Source organism: Melopsittacus undulatus, chromosome 1, assembly GCF_012275295.1.
Source record: "Melopsittacus undulatus isolate bMelUnd1 chromosome 1, bMelUnd1.mat.Z, whole genome shotgun sequence".
Classification (NCBI taxonomy): Eukaryota; Metazoa; Chordata; class Aves; order Psittaciformes; family Psittaculidae; genus Melopsittacus; species Melopsittacus undulatus.
In genome coordinates, this window is record NC_047527.1 from 107,901,786 (window position 1) to 107,926,399 (window position 24,614).

Sequence of the window (24,614 nt, forward strand, 5' to 3'; positions counted from 1 at the left end):
CTCTGGAAATGAAAACTAAGCTCTCTATGTTTTGGGAAAAAAATATTTAGTATACAACAGGGAGAGATACACCTTTTTTTATACAGATTAAACTGTTCCTAAAGTGAAATAAAATCAAGGCTTTGTCCACAACCTAAACACTAGAAGACCATAACTAAACTGCACAGCTCAGTAATTCTTCATTCTTAGTCTACTCGCTATGGTAAACAGAGTAATACATATAAAGAACAGCAAAATTAAAAGCTGATAAAAACCCATCAGTTCACCACCACAACCAGTAACGCAGCAAAGATAAAACACAGTGGTGACTAGTCCTGAGCTGCTACTGTCACATGGAGCATCTAACACGAGATGGCTGCAGTGGGACTTACCCTGCATCTTGTCAAAATAAACAGCTGAGAGCACTGTGTCCCACATCCCTCTCTTCAACCTTTTGAACTCCAGCAAAGGTAAAGACTACATGAAGCTGCCGCAGAGCATCTTAAACCAGCTTTATTTTGGATGCACGGGGAAATTAACCATTTTAAAAAATGGGATGAATCTGCTTATTACATTGCTGCCCCAAAATAGAAATATTACTAATAATCCAGGTTGAACACTGCAGTGTAACTGCAAGAAAGCAAGAGAATTGCTGAAATCCACCAGTTACATAATTCATTGCTTGTGACTATACTGCAGGTTCACAGAAGACTTTGAAAATACCAGAGCCTCTTACAGCTTTTAACTAAAGGGCTCGAGAAACAGCAGCTGAAGTCTCAGCAGCGTCCTTCTGTAGCCAGCTGCAGCTGAGATCCTCTGAAAGCGTTTCAAAAGAAGCAGAGTCTTATCCAAGACCAGAGTGACTGACCCAATTTGTCTGTGCACATTTATTTTGTGAGACAGAGATAGAGAGCATCTGTAATGCTGGTAACAGGAAAAAAACAACATGACTTCTGTTATGTCTCATACTTAAGGAGATGCGAGGTACTGTTCAAGGAAATAAAACGGGCCAAACGTAATTTTCTGTCTGAAAATGGGTACATCGTAAGTGACATCGGTTGGACTAAATAAAACTCTTGCCCATGCATAGGCACCAGTGAACCATCCCTCGTCTGTATGAACCTCTGCAACATGCCAGGCTTTTATTCTCTGGGAAAATGTCGCAGGTCAAAACTGGACAGAGAACTGCCCCAAGTCAGCAGTAGGGATGACCATGTGCCAGCCTGTACCTGATTTCCACTGAAGTCAAAGGCCAAACTGCATGCACTCCCCTGCTTCCCTCCCCAGAATGAAAAGCCAGGAACTAGGCAATCAGAAGTCCTAAGAATTAAAAAAAGCTATTGTTTTGCATTTTGTGTTGTTTTGCTATCTAAGGATGTGGCCTCAACGTTTACTGTGAGTCTGCTTCTGCTCCAGTGATGTTCAGAAATGGAATTTTTGATGTACACTTAGCAATCTCACGTACGTAAGGACAGCAGCTGGAGATGTGAAATGAACATTGTGGCATGACTCATAGTAAAGGTGGGAAAAAAGAATCTGAAGGAGCTCACTCAGAGCTCTTCTACATTGCTAAGTGTGAATCATACCTCTGGCAAAGTGCATGGTCTCCTATCACATTCTACAGAGCTATCCCTTATTACTTTTGACATGGAATATCCTCAGAACATTTTACCTATCACTAAGTAAAAAGAAACATTAACTTTGAGCCCTAAATTCACTATTAAAGTTTCCTTTGCTAGTGAAGGAAGGATCCATATAATATAACTTCTACCATCAAAGAAGAAAGATGCAGTATAAGGTAGGAAGGATTTCTTCATGGTGATGAATCCTATCACAAGACAGGCACCTTAGATAGGCTGAATGAAGCTCAAGCTCACCCTTGAAGTCTTTATTTGATTGTATTGACTATAGATGGATATTGGATAACTCAACCTTGCTGTCTCACTTAAGAGGTGGCATAAAAGCAGCAAGATGAATCCTGCTCTTCTGCCCTAGCTTGGGCAGATCTGTTAGTACAGTTTCAGGGTTAACTGAGGAAAATGAACAACTTCTGGAAGTTTTTCCTCAACTGAAATTGAGTAACATGTTGAATAAAATGGAAAACTTATTTTGAGTGTTTAAATGGAAATCAGCTAAAATCCTAGAGAGCCATCTGTGCTGTTGTAAAAAACAGGCTACTTTTCAGATCTATTTTTCTCTCTCTCTTGAGAATGCTAAGATGCTAGTTAATGAGAATTAAAAATATTCTGGATGCAATCTTTTCATCTCAGAAATTCCACAACCACTACCTGTGACTGTACAGCCACAAAAGGTCAGAAATTAGTGGCATCTCTAAAGATGGAGAAATTATTTATTTTCTAAAATATTTATGTTCTAAAATTATGTATTTTCTAAAAAACTAGTCTAAAATGACTACATCAAAAGAAACAGCATATTTGCTCTAAATCTGAGAGGAAATGATTACAAATTACAATGCATTAGTCTGTCAGTGATCTTAATCCTGAAATTAGGATCATTTGGTAGACTAAGGTTCTTTTGTATGAAAGGGATTATGATAATGATTTCCTTTTCAAAGTAATTTTTAATAAGAGATCATATTTTGCTATGAAGTTTTTATACAAACACACACATACACATTTACACATATACACCTCCACACTCCCCCCTTTCTTTTCAGAGGGGGAGAACAACAGTAAAAGCTTTTTGGAAAAATCAGTATACCTTCCCTTTGAAACAGTCAAGTCTTAAATTTGTCCAAAAAATTGGAAATGAAGAGGGTATCAAAGAGCACATCCAAGTTGCATCAGAAGCAGTCCATTCAGAAGAAAGCCTGGATAAGGTTTTTGCTGGTAAGGGTCAATACCTAAATACTGAGATATGATTAGAAGGGTGATTAGTAGATACATATTTTTGAAAGGCTGGATCCCAGTTATTTCTGTGAAAGATGATGTTCCAGGAACCACATGTCGATCTTACGGATGGCACAATTCGGTAGATGCTATCGACTCAAACATCTTTAGAAGTATTTTTATGCAGTGTGAAGAATTCAGAAAGCATTACCCATTTCTGGAACATATTGGAGACAATGCTAATTTCAGGAATATTGTTGATCAAGGATTAAAATTCATTCTGTTCCTCAGCCCAGAAAAACAGAATAGCCCACAGGCTATCCTGGAATATCACTAGCCATAAACTTCCAGACAGTTTGGAAAGAGCATTCAGTTTAATTCAGTATCCAGTCTTTGGCAGTGTCTACTACCAGATGCTCCAAAGGACACAATCCTGTATCTTTATCTCTATCTTATTCTCAATCAAAATGACACATTTTACAGTGATTGTTGTAAGTAACATCTTTAGCAATTTTTCAAACCTCTTTAAAACTTGACAAACTACCCTCAGCTTAAATGCTTCAAAAAACATTCCACTTGGAAGGGTAACATTACTAAACATAGCCTGTTATGAAATGTCTTTTCTTCATTCCAGCCACATCACTCTTAGACAGCATACAGCTTCTAGTTTGTCCTATGGACTGAGATGCAGCATCCTAGTAAAACCCACTGAAGCCTGACACTAAGCCAGGCTGTTTATCACCTTGCTCAAGGTTCTCTGTTCTTCTTAAGCTCACAGTCAGTATAATTAATAATATTCCTTCAGAGAGTTATCTACTTTTATAGTGTGATTCAATAACTCTTTCAAGAATTTCAGTAAAGAACCATCTAAGAAGCAAACTTCAGCTAAGTTAATCAAAAGGTGGATGTACACAGCCAACTAAAAATACAGCCTAACTCCATGCTGATTAGGACTTCCAGTTTCTCCGAGTGTATACAGCTTTCCAGCATGTTTGTAGTGGGCTAATCCATACAGTAGCTAAGTACCCACTCAGCTGCTCACTCACTCTCTTCCTAGCAGGACACTGGAGAGCATAAGGAGAGCAAAGCCAAGAAAACCAATCGGTCAAGATAAAGAGAGTTTAATGAGTGAATTAAGGAGAAAAAAAAGATGCAAAGCAATCACTCATCACCTCCCACAAGTAGAATGATGCCCAGCCAGTCTCTGAGCAATGGCTACTTAGGAAGACCACACCTGCCCCTGTTCTCCCCTCCTTTTTTAATGCTGAGCATGACATTATATGGAGTGGGAAGTCCCAGGTCAGCTTGGTACAGCTTTCTTGGCTGTGTCCCCTCCTAGCCTCTTACTCTTCCCCAGCATACTCACTGTGGGCAGTGGAGTGGTAAAGAAGTGGGCTGAGTAAGAAATGGGGAAAGCCTTGATGCTTTGCTGCACTGTTCAGCAATAGGTAAACCACCACTGTGCTATAAACATTATACAGCTCCATACAGGATGCTAAGAAAAAAGTTAACTCTAAAAAGTTAACCAGGCAGATCCAGCACAATATTACTTCCAACAAGGCATACTTGGGCATTGAATCTGGCTTAATGCTGCTTAGTGCCCCTGATTTTATTATTTGTCCTGAACAAACTACTTGTCTCAGAAGTGAAGCAGCCACTTTGAACAGTAACGAGATCACTGCAAGCCTTCAATGGAGACTTTCATTAGTGGCAAGCAAACTTCTGCAGTTAACTTGTCCTTGCTATCTACAGCAACCTTCATTTCCCTCCACAGACCAGAAGCCACATAAGTTCAGTGATTTTCCAGAAGTAGCTACAACCAGAGCTGCAGGGGAGAGCTTATGGGCCCCATCCTGATTTGCCAGAAGAGTCAGAGCAGTCAGCTGTGAAGGTATGCCATCACTTCCCTTCTTCCCCTCCTCTGTAAATGACATCACAACAACACATCCAAATGGCTAAAGATACAGGAGCATATAAGAAAGCTACAGTTACCAAGTAACCAGCTCACCTCTTTCTCCTCAATTTTCCCTTTCTGCTCAAGGGAAAGTAGTGTTCTTGCTGCTTGCTGTGCCCCTTCCAGCCAAGTGTTTAAGCTTGGTTAGTTGCTGACTAAGAAAGCACACCAACCCACACCTGCTAACTGGCCTAAAGTGATACCACCCAATTTGTGCTGTCCCAGGTAGGAGTGCCTAAAGATGTCCTACATGTTTTCTGAGTTCTCCTCTGTCCTGGGTTCAGCAGTAGCAGTCATGTTTTCTCCTTCTTGGTAGCTGGTGCAGTGCTGTGTTTTGACTTTTGGGCTGGGAACGGTGCTGATAGCAGTGATGTTTTTAGTTACTGCTCAAATGTTTACCCTGGCCAAGGACTTTCTGAGCTCATGCTCTGCCAGGGAGGAGGGGAGGCTGGGAGGAAGGAGAGACAGGACACCTGACCCAAACTAGCCAAAGAGGTATTCCATACCATAGCACGTCATGTCCAGGATGTAATGGAGGGTGATCTGGAAGGGCTAGTGCTCTGGGAGGGTTGGAGGAGGTATCGGTCAGTGCTCGGTTGGGCAGGGTGGGGTGAGTTATCGGTCAGCAGGTGGTGAGGTGTCGTATTCTCTTCACTTGTTATTTCCTTTATCATTATTATTATTATTGGTGGTAGCAGTAGTGATTTGTGTTATACCTTAGTTATTAAACTGTTCTTATCTCAATCCGTGGGAGTTACATTCCTTTGATTCTCCTCCTCATCCCTTCGGGAGCGGGGAGGGGGGGTGAGAGAGACTGTGGCTGGGTTTTAAACTTCAGCATCCTCTCTGCATTGTCATCACACAGGACTTTAGATATGGATAAAGAAATGAAGAAGCCTATATTCTTGCAAAGAAACATTCAGTAGAATAGACTTCAATACCTCAGTCAGTACCTTTTGTGTCAAATCCATGCCAGAAATATGGGGGAAGATGCTGTTTGAGTACATAGATGTTTCTAACCTACAAGATGTACTTTTCTCTAAAGACTACTGATTAAGTTTTATTAGAGTAGAACTGTTTAGAAGTATTCAAGTGCTGCTTGTGAGACTACAGAAAATTTTCTTGAACTTTCATTCCTGGAGAACATTACGTCAGCAATTACAGAATGTCAAACTAAAAAACTCTACATCTGGGACACAGAAAGACTTTTAACCCTGTTCAGCTTTGCCTTGTCATACATTTGATAATAAAAAACAAAGCCACCGTGGGCTGAAGGGATACTCTGCTGGTAGTCAGAGAGAAAGCAAGCAGTAATGGAGATGTAGCATACCTCTTGTATTTATATTCTAGTAACATGAAGGTTAATTCTAGCCTAGAAGGTCACTTTTAGACAAGTTCTGATGGAAGCTAGGATTCCTTAGTGATTTTGAACAGGGCAAAAGGCTAAAGCACGCACAACACACAGCCATACTGGTCTGTGCTGATCATTTTATTTTATTTTTGATAAAATAAAAAATCTTCACATTTACAATCAGGAAAAGACTAGCAAATGCTGTGATTGCAGTGTCACTGGGAAGATCTGTTGTGGCTTCCACACCTAAGCAATCATCAATGTTATATGCAGGAGAAATCCTTTGATGTAAACTAGGGGTAACTGCCAGATAGGAAAAGCTGGATGCGCCATATAGAGTACAGGCAAGTTCTACTGGGGAGACATTGACTTTGAAGAGGTTAGAGACATGGTAGATGACCAAATAGATATGGTACTTCCCAGCCAATGCAGCTGCCAATACAAAAGATGATTCCTGTACTATTTAAAAAGACTATTAAGTCAGAAATCATACTTCATCTGAGCAGGACACCTGTGGCATTATTACAGGAATAATATGTGAAGTTCTGATACCACATTTGGAAGGACAGGAAGAGATCAGGAGTCATAAAGATGACACACAGATCAGAAGAGCATGTCTAAAGATTCTTTATCTATTTATCAAAGAGAAAAGATGTGCACTGAGTCATGACAAAAATTAGATTCTTTATTCTAGATTAAAAAAATGTAGTAAAATAAAAATAGCCAAATCTACTACCAGATAAATTTAAATTAGAAATAAGGTAAAATCCATTAAAAATGGAACACCTTATAAAAAGGCAAGTTAACTTTATTCACTTGAAGACCTGACAGAGAAAATAATAGACTATAGATCTGCCTAAAACTACTTGCTTGGCGTAAAACATAGAGGCTATTCAGAAATTCAGACCAGACAGCTACAGTGCTCAATCTGTCCTTACAATCATGATGCAATAAAGATTCCTGGAGAATGCAAGTTAAATCCTATATTATCCCTGGGTACTTTCTTCTGATTAGTGAATCAAAACAGAATGAAAGAGATGTAGCAAAATAATTTTCCATTGTAAGCAATAAACTATGAGCAGAAAATATCTATCTAGTTAATCGAGTAGTGGTTGGAATTCTTTCATAAACAGAGGGAATCTGTTTTGCAACATACTAAAGTAAGCCCTTGGAAACTGGATTTTACATTACATGACTAAATACTATTTCTGGAGTACAGAGTATGCATTCTGCCACTACCATGAACTTTTCTGAATTACTGTATTCATGGGCAGAATAAATACCATGAAAGCATGGGAGGGATGAAATAGTTGATAACGTAGCAGAAATTTACTAGCTGTGTATGCAAAAACATTAAGTACCACATGCATTTTCTTAATACGTCTACAACCAAGCAGCCAAAGGAAATACAATGAAAGCTTCTTACTGAACACCATTTTGTCAAAACTCTGAGCTTACGGAGTGAAAAATCTTACCTGCAGACATATTGCCAGGTTAACTCTACAGCCAAGCGATGTGCTGACAGCCCGTGGATGGAGACCAAGGTCTTTAAACAATTTTGAAAATGACTGAGTAAGAGCTATCCGAGGTCGTTCTTCAGCCACTACTACACATGTCCGCACACGTGAAAGGTCCAGTCCCCTTGCCTAAAAAGAAGTTAAAATGTAATGAAGGCCACAAATGGGTGGATCTAATGAAAACAAGTTAGTAGTACTTGGGTACTAGATATTAGATTTCAGAGAAACAGCAGAATAGAGGATGAGGTACCAGTATAATTTCCATCTTTCTTGGAGGCCGGAAGAACAGATGACAGACTAATAGCCATAGAAGAGTAAACATACCTGCTTGTCATCTCAGTGTTAGCACATAGGAAGAGATGGGTATGCTAATTCTTAATGGAGAGAATGCTATTTCCCAATATCAATTCAGAAAGCCAGCAAATAATAGCAAACAGGAAGCAGTGTCTAGACTTGGAAAAACTGATTAGGAAGTTATTAAGTGAAGATGTTAAGGGCTGGAGACATCTTAAATAACAGCATCCTAAGATCTGATTTATTTCAGTAGCATATTGGAAATTCTAGATGATTACAGAAATGTAGCTGGCTACCTGGCTTTTAATTCTGAGGGGAAATAAAAAGTACATATACCCCCCATGCCTCCCCTCTGAGTTCAATCCAGTGAAAACAACACAGTACTTTTAAGTATGTGATTATTTAACTACAGGGGCCTATACCAAACTGGTACTTCATATAATCAGGGAATTGATAAAACATAATACAGAGTGTAATACTCCTTGGGCCTCTTGGATGTTTACACCTCTGTTTTCCAACGCTTGCCTATCAACACAGGCTTCAAAACAGAGCAGAAAGCTTAGGTAAATAAGCCTTTCCTTGATGTTTAAAAGCCCTGTGATCTGAAAAAGAATGATTGATATTAATATATAGCCTTTGGCAAGGAATAACAGAGGTTCTGTGGAAGCTGCCCCTTGCCCTGTGATGATTTTCTCCTTGCTACAGACATTTAGCACAGCTTTTCATGGCAGGAAAAGCTCTCAAACACTACTGTGCAGACAACAGGCTGTGCAGGATGGCAGAATTACTTACCTTCAGTGACTCTGTTTGCGAACCGAGTCCCTTAGTACAAAGTTCCATGACCGAATAGGAACAAAAAGTGTCTCTCACTTTGTACTGACTCACAGCAAGAAGCCATAGAGCGGGATTGGTCTCCAGTTCTGAGGGAGGAATCAAAATAGACTGGTGTCCTGAATAGACGCTGTAAAGACACAAGATTTGTTAATGCACACTTAATGCCAGTATCTACAGATGTTTACAAGCTATAGGCACTAGAATGTAAAGTTTATCACAGCACTGGATGAATCATGTAGTATCTTGTAGTTCTCCACAGGTCCAGTAGTTTAACATGAAGCTTAACTCCGGTTTTTGCTATACCTTTGCAGTCTACGAGGAATCATGAGGAACACAGGCAACACACTCCTAAAATACTAATTAACTCAAAACACCCACAGCCTTTGCTGTTAGAACTGTACTGAAGAGAGCAAAATAGCTCCATTATTAATGGTGCTAATAAACAGCATTATAATATCAACAAAAATTATGTGTTGCTGACAAATAATTGAGCAATTACCATTTTAAGATACCTTGATTAAACGAGTACTTGATTACTTTATATGGAAATAACCTCTCCCCTGCTGAGACAAGCAAGAGGTCTGCAATCATTTTCAATGGAAAAAATCTGCCCCAGATTTAACAATCCTTGTGGCTTTAGATTTCTCCTGTGAAAGTTTTATGACCTTTAAAACCCAAATATACTACATCTCTTGCTTACTGGATATCCTGTGATCATAATTATTGAGTAAAGGCACTTACCAGGATCCCTGAAGGAAACAATTATTCCAGAGCTAATTTTTCTGGTACTCAGGATTCTCCCAAGAGGAAAAATATTCCCATTTTGATGTCTTTTAATTCCCATGGGTCTTATGTTGCTCACTCAGGCAGATTTACTATCAATTTTACAGTCCCCTCACATCTTAGATGAGAATGGCCATAGCATAAAACCCCCAGATCATGGAACTTCTGAGAAGCGACCATAAAGCTCCAGAGATTTATGATGCACATGAGATAAATTCATTTATGACTGGAAAATTTGAAATGCCAGCTTGATAAAGTAAAGCTGACGTTTCCAAATCCAAGCGCCTGAGGTAAGACACAAAATGGAATTATATTTTCAGGAATATGAGCATCCCTGTAACATCTGACATTAGGAAGAAGATACACACCTTTGCAATTCTTGAAGATGGGCTGCTCAGAAAGCTTCCCTTCTTGGTGAGTGAGTGCCCCCACTTTCCCCAAACCCCCAGAAACATATGAGAATGCTTTCAAAAGCTATGCAGTTTAGAACAAGGTTTGTGTGACCTGTATGTCTTTACTTGGTATGATAAAGGCATAAAAGGTGTACAAGACTAGCCAGGATGGCAGTTGATAATCCAAATAGCTTAGGTCTCTGCTGAAGTATGAGCCAGAGGATATCATGGAATATGTATGAACTATAGTTCAAATAATTTCATTTATCATACAGTAAAAATTTTATGTTTGACTGCTTGTCCACATTTACGCCACTCTTGATGATTCATGACCCGTGATCTGCCAAGAAGTGATGTGTTGTTGGATATGGCTGACATAACAACTATCCACAAGATGGTCAAATGAAGCATTATGCTTTTATGTTGCATTTATGGAATCAGACTAAAATCTGTCTGAACCTTGAGCATGTGCTTTATAAACATGTGAAAAGAGATGTTGGCTAAGTAACCCAAACCTGAAAGGAGCATGCCCTGAGCGAAAGTGACAGATCAAACCCAGCTAAGGAGTAGCAACAGCTTTTATTATAAACACTCCTTCACTCTTTCTTTCTAAGCCAATTCTATTAAGTTTCTCAGAGAAGACCAAAAGGCCTTAGTTCTTTGCAAATTTAGGGTTAGGGCCCCACAAAAAAATCAAGGTGTGTGATCTCTGGTAAATACATAATTCTTACAATCAGGAAACTGTAACCACTCGAGTAAGAATCTCAGATGGGGTCCAATCTGCACAAATACTGTACACAGAGATTCAGCACCAAACCCCTCCCCCACCCCAGAACTCCTCTAGTTGATGTAACCAATATAAGGAGAAAACAAAAATTCTGAACTGCTTATTAAAACAAGCTGTCAGGGGGACAAAAGTGGGAGAATTATTACTCAGAACCAGAATAAGATCCCTTAAGTGACACTTATTCAGCTAAGCAGAATGCCCCCCAAAGACCAAAATTAAAAGAACAAACTTCATCCCCAAACTGAGAAGTGTCCACACAAACTCCACAGTAATAAGGGAGAAAAAAGGTGCATTGTTTTCAGTATTAGAACAAAAAAGTGATTCCTAGTCCATTTCACTAGTCCAAAATGGTGGAATTTGGGAATACAAATTTACACCAAAGACAAATCTTTCCCCCCTCAGCAACACTAATGAGTCGGAATGAACTGTCTCTCTTGATCAAATCACACTGGACAAGTAAGACAGACACTTATGTTTACTCTTAACCTCCACCCAACAGCCATGCAGCAAGGCATTTCATAGAAACATAAAACCAAGTAGGTTGGAAAAGACCTTTAAGATCAAGTCCAACCATTACCCCAGGACTGCCAAGACCACCACTAAACTGTATCACTGAGGGCCTCATCTACTAGAGAAATACTCAGAATCAAACTGTGTAATAACAGGAAATACCTGCCAGGAACAAAACTTTGTGGTGCAGAACCTCAGATGTTTGTGGCTCTTGCCTATAGTACATGAACCTACAGAAACACAATACTGTGCCTGAAAACTTGATGGCCAACACAGGCTTTGTCTACTGAGCTGTGATTTAATAACCCATGCATACCATCTGATTTGTTAGAGCAGTTGGTAGAGCTAGGAGAAGAAATAGGAAGACATACTCCTGGAGCGAATGTGCCAGTCCCACAGCTGAAGCAGCTTGGAAAGCACCTGGCTACCATGACTGTCAGTCATAACTTGGCCCACCTCCCTGAATCAATCTCAGAAACATGCAGGTTTTATGAATCACTCCAAGCAACAAAATGTTCCTGGTATCTCCGTATCTTTGCAAATTTGCAGACTTTATACTTCCATGTTAACCCATGAGAAGCTGTATGTCACCAACGTTTTGGTGGAGAGAAGCTGAGGAAAAAAAGATACTCCCTTGTATAGCTGGTTGAAACATTTCTACCACTTTGGTGCTTCCAAATCACTGTGAGATGTTAAGAAGGGTTTGCTTAGTACAGATGGCAACAACTAAGCTGAGCCAACAGACTGCAGCTGTGGAAGGCTGCTTTAGAGATGCTGGATAAGACTAGATATGGTCCTGAACTGGTATGAAGTTCTGTCAGTGCTACTTTCATGTAATTCTAGGTATGGTAGACACGTTTGGTGGGTATATCTAGGTATGTTACATTCTAGGTATGGTAGAGTTAATCCTGAAACTGAGGCACTCAACAAATGGACAGTTTCATCTCACTTAGAAACATCATAGTCATCAAGAGATGGTTAAGCTGTCAGCTTTTCTATTCTCACACTGGAAGCAACAATATCATGATGAACACTGTGGCATCAGACAGTATATCAGGAAAACCTGGGGTTAAATATAAATTGTAGACACTAAAATTACTATTCTGAAATTGAAACAATGTATGATATATTGAAGTAGGTACAAGACTTTAGTTATATGAATACCCAGAAAGAACTGAACCAAGATTGTTTCTTCCACTGCTGTACAAATCTGTTGTCACAAAAGTAACCCTGTCTCCTGATACGAGTCTTACAACAGCAGCAGACAGTCACAGTGCAGAACTGCAGAGACAATCTACCAGATCTGGACATCTGTTTGCATTTCAAAAATGCAAAAGGAATAGGCAATAAAGAAGACAAAAAAGGGAAGTGATTGCAGAGCATCCCTGCATCACCTGGTTACAGCGACTTCTGGGATGCAGACACAAGTGAAATGCAGTGGTAGCTGAGGTGGGAGATCACCTTTCAGAAATGCTGTCTTCCTTCAGGGGACTGCAAAGCAATCTGGGTTAAAAAAAAAAGTATTCATGTGATGGACAAAGCCCTGGATTTTGGCAGTAGGTGAGGAGACTTGTGTGCCTGCACTAAGCAAGGGCTGCCCAAGGACAAGAACACTCAAGTTAAATGCACCAGGATGTATTTTGGTATGATGAAACCATCTGATCACAACACCGGTTCCATTGCCTGGCAGGCTGTTTTGGCAGCATGTGGAGATGCCTGTAAGGATATTCTGGCACTTAACTGTTCTATTGAATTGAAGATTTATCCCATGTTGTGCTGAGGCAGATTAACGGTAAAGTCTGAGGTTTTATTATAGTTCCAGAAAATTCAGGAGGGCAATAAATGTTGACAAATGGCAACTGAAATTTGCAATTGAATTTTGGCAGGGTACTGACCCGCCACTGCCATGATTTCAGGTGTCCTTCTCAGGTGATGTGAGCTGCTTTCCCCCTTAGTTGCAGGAGGCAGGTATGTACTGCTGAGTCTTGTAAATATATGTGTTTAGTTTCTGGATTTATACAGATGATACTTGGCATTTGGTGCTGAGGGACAGGTATGACAAATGGGTATTTAGTAGAGCCTGAAATAATTTGGTTGCCATGCCCATAATTCAAACTATGTGATAACATAGTGCTGAGGGAACCTGAATGGGACTAAGCAAAAGCCTTCAGTCATCTGGACCAGAGCTTGTAGGAAGGTCAGTACACACCAGAGGAGAGCATTTGGGTCTATGCCTGACCCAGGCTTCACAGGACTTGGGCCAAAACTAAATCTTCAGTTCTCTTGGAGACCAACTACATACACAAAAAAGGGGTTTTGGAGAACACGTAAAGGACCTCTCACCACCTGCAGAGTCCAAAGATGCCCAGCTGGCATACAGCGCACTAACAGCATACCTGCACATGGTAAGCAGATAAGCAATCAGTCCTGAAGTGACAGAGATATCTCACAAAGAAGTTTATCTAATGTACAGCAAAGGAATCACTGCACAGGGCATGCAGATTTCTCCAGAAAGGAAAAGATCTCACCCATAAATTTTGATAGGCTTCTCGTGCTGAGAATAGGTCCAGCCTTCACAACTTCCACATCAGGGTACTGGGAGTTGGTGAGAATGGTGCCATAGCTCAGCACTTTGTTTTAGCTCAAGCTCTGGTCTTGGTACCTGAATCAGATACCTGTAAGTCTTTTATTAAACCTGAACCCAGTATTTTGTTCCTCTGATGCTTGCATCACCTGTTGGGACTGTGCTGTCTGCCCAGAATGAGAGACAGAGGTTAACTCAAACTTCTTGTTACTGGCATGTCTTCCAAAGGCTCACCCTTTTGGAGATCTGCTGCAGCAATCTGCACCTTACGTGGGAAGCTTTCTATCATGGCTCCAGGTTGCTACTGAGCACTCATGAACTGATGTGTAATTCTCATTGGGTGGTGTTGACTGCTCCTGAGCACAAACACATCACTTGGCAGCACCAGGAGTAGGAATCATACACTTGGTGGATTTTGAATGCTCAACATAAAGTCTTTTTATAAACCCCTGCTCAGACTTGAGCAGCACTTATGTGGTGCCATAGCAACACCTCTGTTTGCCCCAGTGACTCTTCTATGTATGGGCTGATCTGCGGAGCCAGTGGAGTTAGCCTGTCAACACATCCCATACATTGCCTATCAAGGTAACTCAGGGCTCTCAGCTGCCCTTGAACATTCCAGACTTGAGGCAGGTTTAACAGACCTATTGTAATATGTCAGAGAAGCAAATTGCCTATTCCACAAATTGCCACTGGCTAAAGACTCCATGAGAAACGGGTACACGGCACGGTGTAGGCAGACACACCTTTACATTCCTGCTGCCCCTGTTATGCACTTTGCAATACACATGAGAGGGTTATATTCACATTCTTCACTTCCTATGCTGGAAATATCCTTTCCTGAGCTGGCATATAGGTTTTCTAATGCAGTCTTACCTTTAATTTGCTATAAATGGGCTGGAAACTGGGTGAAATGCTCAGGCCTGCCAGATAACTTCAAGTTAGCCTAAAAAGCCTAACAATAATTAATGAGTACTAGCACACTAAAGTTTTTTAAAATGCAGTTCTCATGTCAATGCTGCAATTCCTTGCTCACGTCCAGCACAGTCCCACCTGTCTGGTCAATAAGAAACTTTGCGGTCTCTTGCTGCAGAAGCTACCCTGTGGCACCACTGGGGACTTCAGCTTGTGTCTGTGGAATAGAGACAACAGGAGTGGGACAGGTGAAAGCCACTTCACTGCACCTTACCTGGAAAGCCTTCCCAGGACTGTTTTATGGTGTTCAAATGTTCGTGATACTTAGTATGTGGCCACTGTGGACTGGAAAACTCAGTTCCTGTGGTCCAGCCTGAGTCTTACTGACTTGCACTATTACAATCTCAAGTTTCTGAGAATATATCATCATATATTTTTAATACATGATTTTTTTAATTATTAATGTACTTCATGGTAATTTGACAAGGACAATTCTATCTTTCAGTAGTAAAAGGAGAACTGCAATAGTGGTTGGCTTAGCTGGGCTAAAGTGGAAGGAAAATACTTATTCTATTGCATCACTCAGCAACTATCAATTCAGTAAATCCTCACTAATGAACTCTAGAGTGCTCTATTCTCCTCCACAGTGAGCAGCATTAAGATAGGGACATCTTAATTTTAGGAAGCATTATTGAACAATGGGATTTAGTATTCCTTTATATATATATATATATAAAGACATTTTCAATATTCTTTTCTTTTAAAGAATGTAATACATTTTAAGATGCAATGCAATGCCAGTCAGAATACTGGGATCACCTTCTCAGAATGGACAAATGACATTATTAAAGAGAAAAACGCAAAAAATAATGTATTATTTTATTGAGTCATGAGTAGGAACCTGTTAAAATTAGGAAGTTTGGGGTTTGTGAACTCACACGGGGCTGATGACTGCTGTCACACCCAGGATGTGCTATTCAATGACAAAGCTTCCAAGGAAACCCTGCTGGAGCATGCAGCCAGTTTAGAGGGAATATGGTAAATCCCTTTTTTTTTTTAATGTATTGCTCTGCTTTGCAAGGTTTCTTTTCTTTATTATTTTATACCCTTTAGGCCATAAAATAATAAATTTAAAAAAATGAAAAACTTTGCAAAACTATGCAATATATTCCAAACTTACCAAAAGGCTGGCTCCATGCTCCAGCAGCTTTCCTAAGTAGCTTTGACCTCACAGAATGGGGCATTCTGGGGCACCGCAGTGAAGCAGGCCAGCACAACGTCTAAGCACCTACAACGGGGATAAAAGGTTAGTTTTTCTTTCATTCCTGAGTCAGTGCATCCTTTGGTCTAGTTAATAAAGGGATTAAAATGTACCTGTCATTTTCACCACATGCAGCACAGGAGGTTGCTGTCTCTTCCTGGTGGGCTCCTAAACTGAAAAGTTCCTTTTTACCTCTCAAAACCTCCTAGCTGATCAAAAATTGAAGATCTAACTTCATTTCCATATATCATTAGAAGAATTAATTTAGTTAATGGGAGTGGTGACAGACAATCATAACTTTAGAGTAGAATCCTCTAAGGTAGAAATATGGCCTGTAAAATGTTGGGGAGGATTTGAGTATGCTAAACTACAAAGAGTAAAATGCAAAGTTGCAAAGTTATGATGATTCTAATAGCCTGCAGGATGTATTTTTTGCTATCAGATGAAATAATACTCATTTCTGAAATAGAAATGAAATGGAAATTAAGTTTGTAAGTGGAATTAATGAAGCTCTATCTGACATCAGCTTTCTCTAAATGACAGTCGTAATTCAAGAAGCCTGCAATTTTTCTTGTTTTATATGAACAGGAAATGAGTGCCAAAGAAGAGATTGACACGATGGTTCCTACGATTAGAGTGTTGCTGGCCTGACCTCAGTTTTTTCAACTCCCTTGTTTCCTTTCTCTTCTTTGAAAATGGTATAAAGTTTTCTATGCCTTCTGTAAGCTACAGAGGGGCACAGACCTTGATTGCTTTCTCCCAAAGGCTTGCTGCCTGAATTCAGTTGCCAGTCATAAACAAGCTTCTCCTCCTAAAAGGCTGAATACTATCAATATTGGGAAGGACCTAAGGGCAGCAAATACTTACTTGTTGCAAATATGTTTCTGGAAGAAACAAATATTCCTATATTCAGGAGAGGCATGGGTAGCACAAATTACTTGGGTTTTGGACAGGTTAATATTTATCTGTATTTTATGGTTCAATCATGATGTACAGAAGTTATTCTCAGATGCTCCATGTCCCAACATTATCCCATACAATAATAAACTCCTTAGCTGAACTCTCCTGTGGTGCTCTACCTCCTTCCCTGGTCTCACTGAATGCACCTTGGCAGATTTGGCTTAGGCCCCAGCAGAGTGCGGGCCTAACAGTTGACACCAGGGCATGCTGGAACACACAAGTCCATATAGGAAACCACAGAACCATAGAATGGTTTGGGTTGTAAGGCACCTTAAAGATCATCCAGTTCCAACCCCCTGCCATTGTCAGGGACACCTTCCACTAAACCAGGTTGCGCAAAGCCCCATCCAACCTGAGCTTGAACACTGCCAGGGATGGGGCAGCCACAAACAATATTTTAAAAATTTAACTTAAAATGAGTAATTTAATTAAAATCTCAACATTTCTGAAAGGTTTTCTGAGGTGTGGTTTGTTTTTTTTTTTTAAGTTTCAATATACTTGCTGGATTATCTTCATTTTAGTAACTAAAAATAGCAGTACCGCTAACACCAAAGAACTTTCGATGGAGGGAGACAAGATGCTGGGCTACTGTGTTTTCATAAAAATGTGCTCCATTAACACTCCCATAGCTCTTTCCCTTTGCCTCTGCATCAACCTAGCTAACTTGGGAAAAAAAAAAAAAAAGATAAAATAATCGATGAAATTGCTTTCAGTGCTGAACTGTAACTTCCCTAGAGTATAGAGACTGACAGAACTGTTAAATTTCTAAACTTTTGAACAAAAAAGCTGATTCACATTTCACTGTTTTCTTCTGATAGCTTTGCTACTGCCACAAAAGCACCCATCTGCAAGAAAACACACTTTCATGTCTCTGCAAAATTCACATCCGTAAGTCACACAAATGAGGAAGTCCCAGATATCTACTTGCACTTTCAGACTGAGAATGAAAAAGAGGACATCAGGAAACCACTTCCTTAAGGTAATATTGGAAAAGCTCTGCCTTCATCAAATAAAACTAGAATGACTGTGGAGACAGCAGTAAACCTGCAGGAGGTCAATGAGCAGCTGTGCTGATATTCTGCACTCCTAAGTCTAACCATCTACAGCCATGCCCTGCTCAGACAAAGCGTGTCCTCTATGCAGCACTCTCTGTATAGCTTCCAGCAATTCCAGTTGCCTTTGTCAGACCCAGAAGTAATGTCTGTTCTTCCCATCCTTTTATCACTCACATCATCCAGTTTGTTGTGTTGTAGTACAATGGAAACAGTATTTCAAAAGGCTGAGGAGAAACCTCACCTGCAGAGGCACCAGAGGACAAACCCAAGTCCACAGTAGGGGTCCAAGCAAATAGCGACTTCTCTGGAGGGATAAAGCTCACACTGCAGCTTAATAGAACGACAAAAGGCACTAGTGGCTGCATGAGACATCTGAAAGACAACAGCAAAGTAATTAAAATGATCAACTATGTAATTTGGAAGGCTCATACCCAAACTGCGCCAAGTGCTTAAATCTGCTACAGGATAAAGAAAACAAATAAATATTGACTTTGTGCTCAGAGTAAACACACATGTAATTTATACCTAAGAAAACATAACTTTCCTTTAAGAGGGCATCCAAATAACCGTGAAAGGGGAAGGGAAACAGAGTGAATGGTATGTTTGAAGTGATTTAGGGAGAAAGCTGAGTGGTTTGAAAATGTGCTCCAAGCTGTATGCAAAGCTAATGGTAACAAGCTAAGCTTCCTCAAAGAACAAAGGAATGAATGACTGCAGGATCTGAACAAAATATTTTGTAGATAGTAAGTAACATGCTCTTAAGTACATATTTCTTAATGCAATAAATAAAAAATGTTGATGCACTTCTTAAATTGAAGAGGATTTTGCATGCAAAACAGTACTAAGGACCTAATCATTCAGTGAGAAAGATCCCCATTAAACTCAGTAAAGTTTCTGTAAAATGTCTTCAGGTTCTCCAGCTCCTAACTGAGAAACAGGCTTTTAAAATCATGGCAAAAAAACTCTCAGAGATAAAACGAGCAGAAAGCAGAAACAAAAAAAAAAAACCAGAAGGAAGTTCTTCTGATCCTTCCCCCAGTGTTAGGATGTTTCTTACGCTCACGCATCCTAGCTTAGAAGTTCTAACTGCAGTGGGAACAGAATTACATCTTTTAATCTTTGTCCTCTCCGTTAATAACAATAAAGATACTCGTGTTAGAAATACAGCCTGGATAGGATTTAACTCATCTAACCTTTGAACCCTGCCACATACTGAGCTAGTTGCCTTATGTACTGTTAAGAGTCAATGGAGGGGAACAGGCACTTGGAAGGTAAAATTTATTTGATCTTAAGGTAAACAGGGGAATAAAGCTTCAGAAGTGACTTTTTCTCCATTGCCAGTGAGAGCTGTAATGGAGGCTGGACATGTTCCAAGTGATGCAAAAGGACCAGCTCAAAACAGCTACACAGTGATCATAGGCCATTTGCAGAGATTAATTCTACTGTAGCTGAATAAGGACTACTTTTCCACACAGGATTATACTGAACTCCAGAGGTCCAGAACTGGTGTTATTCTGTAAATTTTTATACCATACTGAGTGCGAGCTATTGAAAAGGCTGAGAGCGAATGTCAGTGGAATCTACTACTTCCAAAGTGATTACAAAACATTTATCAACTTTTCAGAGCCACATGAGCTGTTTAGCCATTTTCTTTTTTTTTTTTTATTTATTTAACACCACTGCAGTATGGATATAAGCCTTGTGCCCTCCTACAATGCTTTTGCAATTAATTGAACACTAATGATTATCTAGCAGATGGTAACTATTTACATAAACCTGCTGAATCAGTGATCTGGAAGCACTGTGACCCAGATTTCAGAAGCTAATTGAGAATTCCTTGATGGGTTTATCTGGATTTCCCTTTGGCCACATTAAGAAAAGGTTCATTGACTGGCCCTGCCTTTGACCATCTTTGAAGCTCTTCAAATACTGACTCTGCATTGTCAGTAGTCATTTCTGCAAGCCTGATAAGGTTGAATTCATGCCAGATTTAATCTGGATGACTGCATCTGAAACAATCATTTAAGGCTCCCTTTAGAAGAAATGAAGACTTATGTGACATTCATCCATTTAAAACTAGATGTTTGAGATAAGTCAGACCCTAAAAGTCCTTGCTTCTCTCTGTTGATTACTGAGGAGCTCAGTGAGTAATCCACATCTGTAGGCATTGTAGCTATTTAAAGTTAGAAGAAATGAATCTTCCAGGAGTGTCCAGTACATGGCCATCAGCCAGCTCACCATTCAACCATCAGTTAGGCTCAGGCTGGCCAGTTCATTGCTCTCTGCTTCTAATTCTCCACACAAAAACTAGGAAAACAATGCTTTCTTTGTTTATAAAGAATGCTGACAGCTTCTAAAAATAGATGAGTGATGCCAAAAAGTATGAGGAATTCAATATACGCTATGAGTGTGATATGTCAGCAGAGCCTGCTGAAGTAATCATAATCCTTGGATATGCAACAGTTAGGAATAAGGCAGAATAATAAGAAAGTAAGAATAACAGAGTGATTTTACATTTGCCTATGTGTTGGTGAAACCAAAACTGTAACAATATTTAAGTTAACAGCTAGGTAAACCAGCTTTGATGAACTGTGTGTAAAGGGTTGGAGAAAATGGCAGAATAGAAATTTAAAAGAGCCCAGGATGCCTAAGCTTATCAAACAAACACATCAATGATTTTTTTGCTGCTTACTCTAGTATTGTACCAGGTGAATATACCAGAAACATCAGCAGTTCCCTTAATTGCACGGAGAATATTGAATGGCAATTGCCAGTAGCTGAGTTGCAACAAGGAGGAAACAATGAATGGGTATTAGAATGAGTAAAAAGATGAGTAAGTCTCATTTCCTTCACAAAATAGAAATAATAGATGTGCCAGTTAAAGAATGCTTCAGGCAGACAAGCAGTGGGCTATCTGCCTGGATACTGGAATGAAATTTTTAGTCTGAGGAGAAGAAGGAGCTAAACTCACCACACACAGTACCCTAGCAAGTATGGAACTAATTTAGTATTAACGGAATCGAATAATGACTGCAAGGAAGGAAGCAATTCCATTTCTATTACCAAAAATCAAGAGGAGTTACAAATCAAGAGCAATGTACCACCTGCCAGCCAGGTGTGATTGACAGCAGCAATGCAAACTTCAACAGGAAGTCCCTACCTTTACCCCTGCTAGCATGCCAGTTGTGGAGACACTGAAGTCAAGGTAAGCAAGCGTTTCAGGGTTAGAAGGTTTGTAGATCTGTGCAGGCCGCTTCTTTGGCAAATCATCTAGTGAAAACAGAGAAAGAAAATGTGCATGTCTTACTCCCATGACAGATAGACCTCTGAGGGCTTGACAAATGCAATGCTAAGAGAAGACACAGAGGTCTCCTAGCCTTAGTACTCACCTGTATCTAGTACTGGAGGCCATGTCCTGACATCCACTGCTGCTGCTGCCTCTCGTGACCGTAACAATTTACATATTAATTGTGTAGTCATTAAGCAGGCAGAGCGGCTCACCTAGGAATTTAAGAAATAAATAAGAATACAACAGGATACTGATTAATTCTCCCATGAAAATGAGCAAGACCATGATTTATTTTCTGCCAGAACAGGACACAGGCATATTAGTCTTACATTTTCCAATCAGGAGGTAGAGAGATGCACAAAAAATGCAGCTCACAAAGCAGATGAAGACATGTGAGTTTTACAAATAACATGAAAATTGCACTTTGAGAAGTCCTTTTAGATTTGCTGCTTTTAAAATTAGTAAGTGGCAACTACTAGACTATTTCTTACTGATTATAAAAAATAATATATTTAAGGATATATTCAGACAAACATAAATATGAACACTGTTGCTCACTGAAGATAGTACAGAGGAAAAACTGAAAAGGCAGCATCATTCTTTTATGAAATTTTGAGGAACTAAGCTAAGAGGTTTTTTTTTCTTTAAGGAATCTGAAACATTTCATTGCACACAGAATTTCTCATGTTCAGCCTAAGGAACTCACTAACAATATGTACATTGAATTTTACCCTGAGGCAGGTACACTTCTGTCAACAGTACTCTCATGGAAGTCAACTTTATAGAGCACATGAGGAAACAGAAGCATACAAGCACTGACCCCAGCTCTACTTACTTCCTCTAACTCCATGATTTCCCTGTATGAACAGTCTAAATATTTCAAGCTGGAAGTAAAGATAAATGAAGCCACTGCAGCATTCCTCACTCCAATCATGTCACTGTCATGTCAAGGCAAGGTAATTCTTACATAGCTGTTCTTGATCTTTAAGTAAAGCCATAAATCAAAAGGAATTTCATGACTTGGTAGTTACTAGCTCTCTCAGGAATTACGTTAATCTGGGAAATCAGGAGGTTCATTAAAATACAGAATGTCCATGTCTGGAGAATAGCAAGTCAGAGGTAAACACAAGGGGATGGTGGGAAGGAGAAAGAAGACATCTGAACTACAAATTAGCAACTGCTTGAGATAGGGTTCAATAAAGTTCAGTTATATTTTACTACTACCAGTTCATCATCAAGACACAATTATGTAGACCAAATTTTGCTCAGAAGTCATTTTTACTGACTTCAAAAGGTGCTGCGTAGTCATATAGCATGTCAGAGAAGGTTTTGACCCCATCACACCAGAAAATTTGTATGACTGCTTTGTCAGTGAAGGAACAGCCTCAATATTTTATTTTCCACAAGGTCATTCCTCTCCAAAATCAAAGAAAATCTTGTGTAAAACAGCTGAGAGGCTTTTAGTCAAACTGGCATTATTATGGCTAATACATTTCAACGTTTTATTTAATCTACTGAAGGGACAATGATTACAAGTCAGCTTAGACCTGTCTTTGTTTTTTCATCATGAAACCTAACAGATCTAATTTGGCTATTAAACATCAAGAAAAACAAAATATCATATTTTACATAACTTCTATGATTTAACAACTGATGTTTGAAAACTGTGAGTGCCAAACTGTTATATAATGAGAACCCTGAAGACAATTTTTGTTACCTCTACTAATATTTGGCTTGTGATGCCATAAGGAAAGCCATAAATTATAACTATCTCTAGTACTTATTACTTGAAAGTATCAACATTAATTAGAAACGTTAAAAAGACATTCGTTTCAGCTTGTTTTTTCAGGGAATCGTAATTCCATTCAATATATTAGAAACTGCCAGATGTAAAAGACTATTTCTTTGCAACCATTTTATTTCCTTTAGTAACAACCACAATGAAGTTATGCATGTGCAACAAAGACTAAACACTATTAGATAAATCCAAGCTATCGAAAGAAAGCACTGAATGAAGGAGTCTGAGGAACACTTCTCTGGATGAAACAAAATACTGACCAACATCTTCACAACAGAACTTTGAAATTGCTCTAAACTGCAAAACAATTAGATGTACACAACTAAGGCCAATTCACCATTGGGTAGTTGTTTTTTTTTTTTTTCAACAGTCAGTGTAGCTTTGCCACGTGAGGAATCCTACCACTCCTGGCATATAGCTAAATACGACAAAGCACTTCTTCAAATACATTTCTTGAAAGGAGTAGCATAACTGTGGCAGCAGAAGTCAGAAGGTGGTGTGTGTCAAGCAGCATTGATGCTGCAACACACTGAAGCCCAGAATCTTTGGAAGGAAAAGAACTCTTCAACCTACACCACCACTCACTTTAGTTTCCGTTCCTAAAGTCTCTGCAAAACTATATCCCATCTACCATTTAATCTCCTTGTGCACTTTCAGGTGTTTGCTCACCTCCACAATCATCTTCACTGTAGGTAATGTGGTAGCTATGTTCTGGGGATGTGGAGGTCGAACTGTTATTGGCACACAGCCTGCATACAGGCATCCATAAAATGCTGCAATCAGGTCTATTCCTGCATGAAGAACAAAACAAAAATCCTCCCCTGAAAATCAAATCAGTTAATCATAGACACCTATGTCAGCATAAATATTACTTGGAACTCAACTCAGAAGGTTAAATGAGCGACTAAGCCCTTTAACAGACTTCTTTTTCAGCCCCTTGTCAGTATTTGTTCAGCTTCACTGACTCCTTTCAATCGTACTGTTCTTCTGAGCATGAAAAACCAAAGGCGACATACAAAGCTAGAGCCAGATACCATCATTTAGCTGAATTCCACTTATATGATCAAGAAGTAACCTGTTAAAAAAAGACTGATTTTTACAGATTAATTATCTTCCTAAATTTACATTTATAGACAAATAAGAGTCTACAGGAAGGATGCCCCGGCAAAAGCATGAGGTAGGATGATGCCTGCTCCTATCAGCTGCAGAAAGAACATCTGAAGGTTTAATTAAATACTTTCTCATGTCATTTTTAATCTCAGATATGCAGATTTGATTTACCTACCTGAAATTTTATAGTAAAAAAGAAAGTAATAATTTTGAAATCCTGCTTCAAAATAAAACTAGGTGTTGTTCCATATAAATATTGATCGCAGGCAATGGATTGTGTACAGCACACTTCAAACTATCTAAAGAGGGTAAACAAATACCAGCACAAAGAACCCTTGAATACTGTTGCTGGATAGATCCCTGGTATTGTACACAGGCTGTGGTAAGATGAC

At 39.5% G+C, this 24,614-nt stretch overlaps 1 protein-coding gene across 1 annotated transcript in view; it reads right to left on the reverse strand.

The window, feature by feature from the left end:
* The window catches only part of DIP2C (disco interacting protein 2 homolog C), a 230,050-nt gene that overhangs the window by 31,075 nt on the left and 174,361 nt on the right, over positions 1-24,614 (reverse strand). Inside the window, exons 26-31 of the mRNA XM_034061370.1 lie at positions 23,782-23,903; positions 21,415-21,526; positions 21,186-21,295; positions 18,267-18,397; positions 8,737-8,905; positions 7,609-7,779 (exon numbers count right to left, since the gene is read on the reverse strand). Of these exons, the coding sequence (XP_033917261.1) occupies positions 7,609-7,779; positions 8,737-8,905; positions 18,267-18,397; positions 21,186-21,295; positions 21,415-21,526; positions 23,782-23,903 (815 nt within the window). The remainder of the gene's footprint in view (positions 1-7,608; positions 7,780-8,736; positions 8,906-18,266; positions 18,398-21,185; positions 21,296-21,414; positions 21,527-23,781; positions 23,904-24,614) is intronic.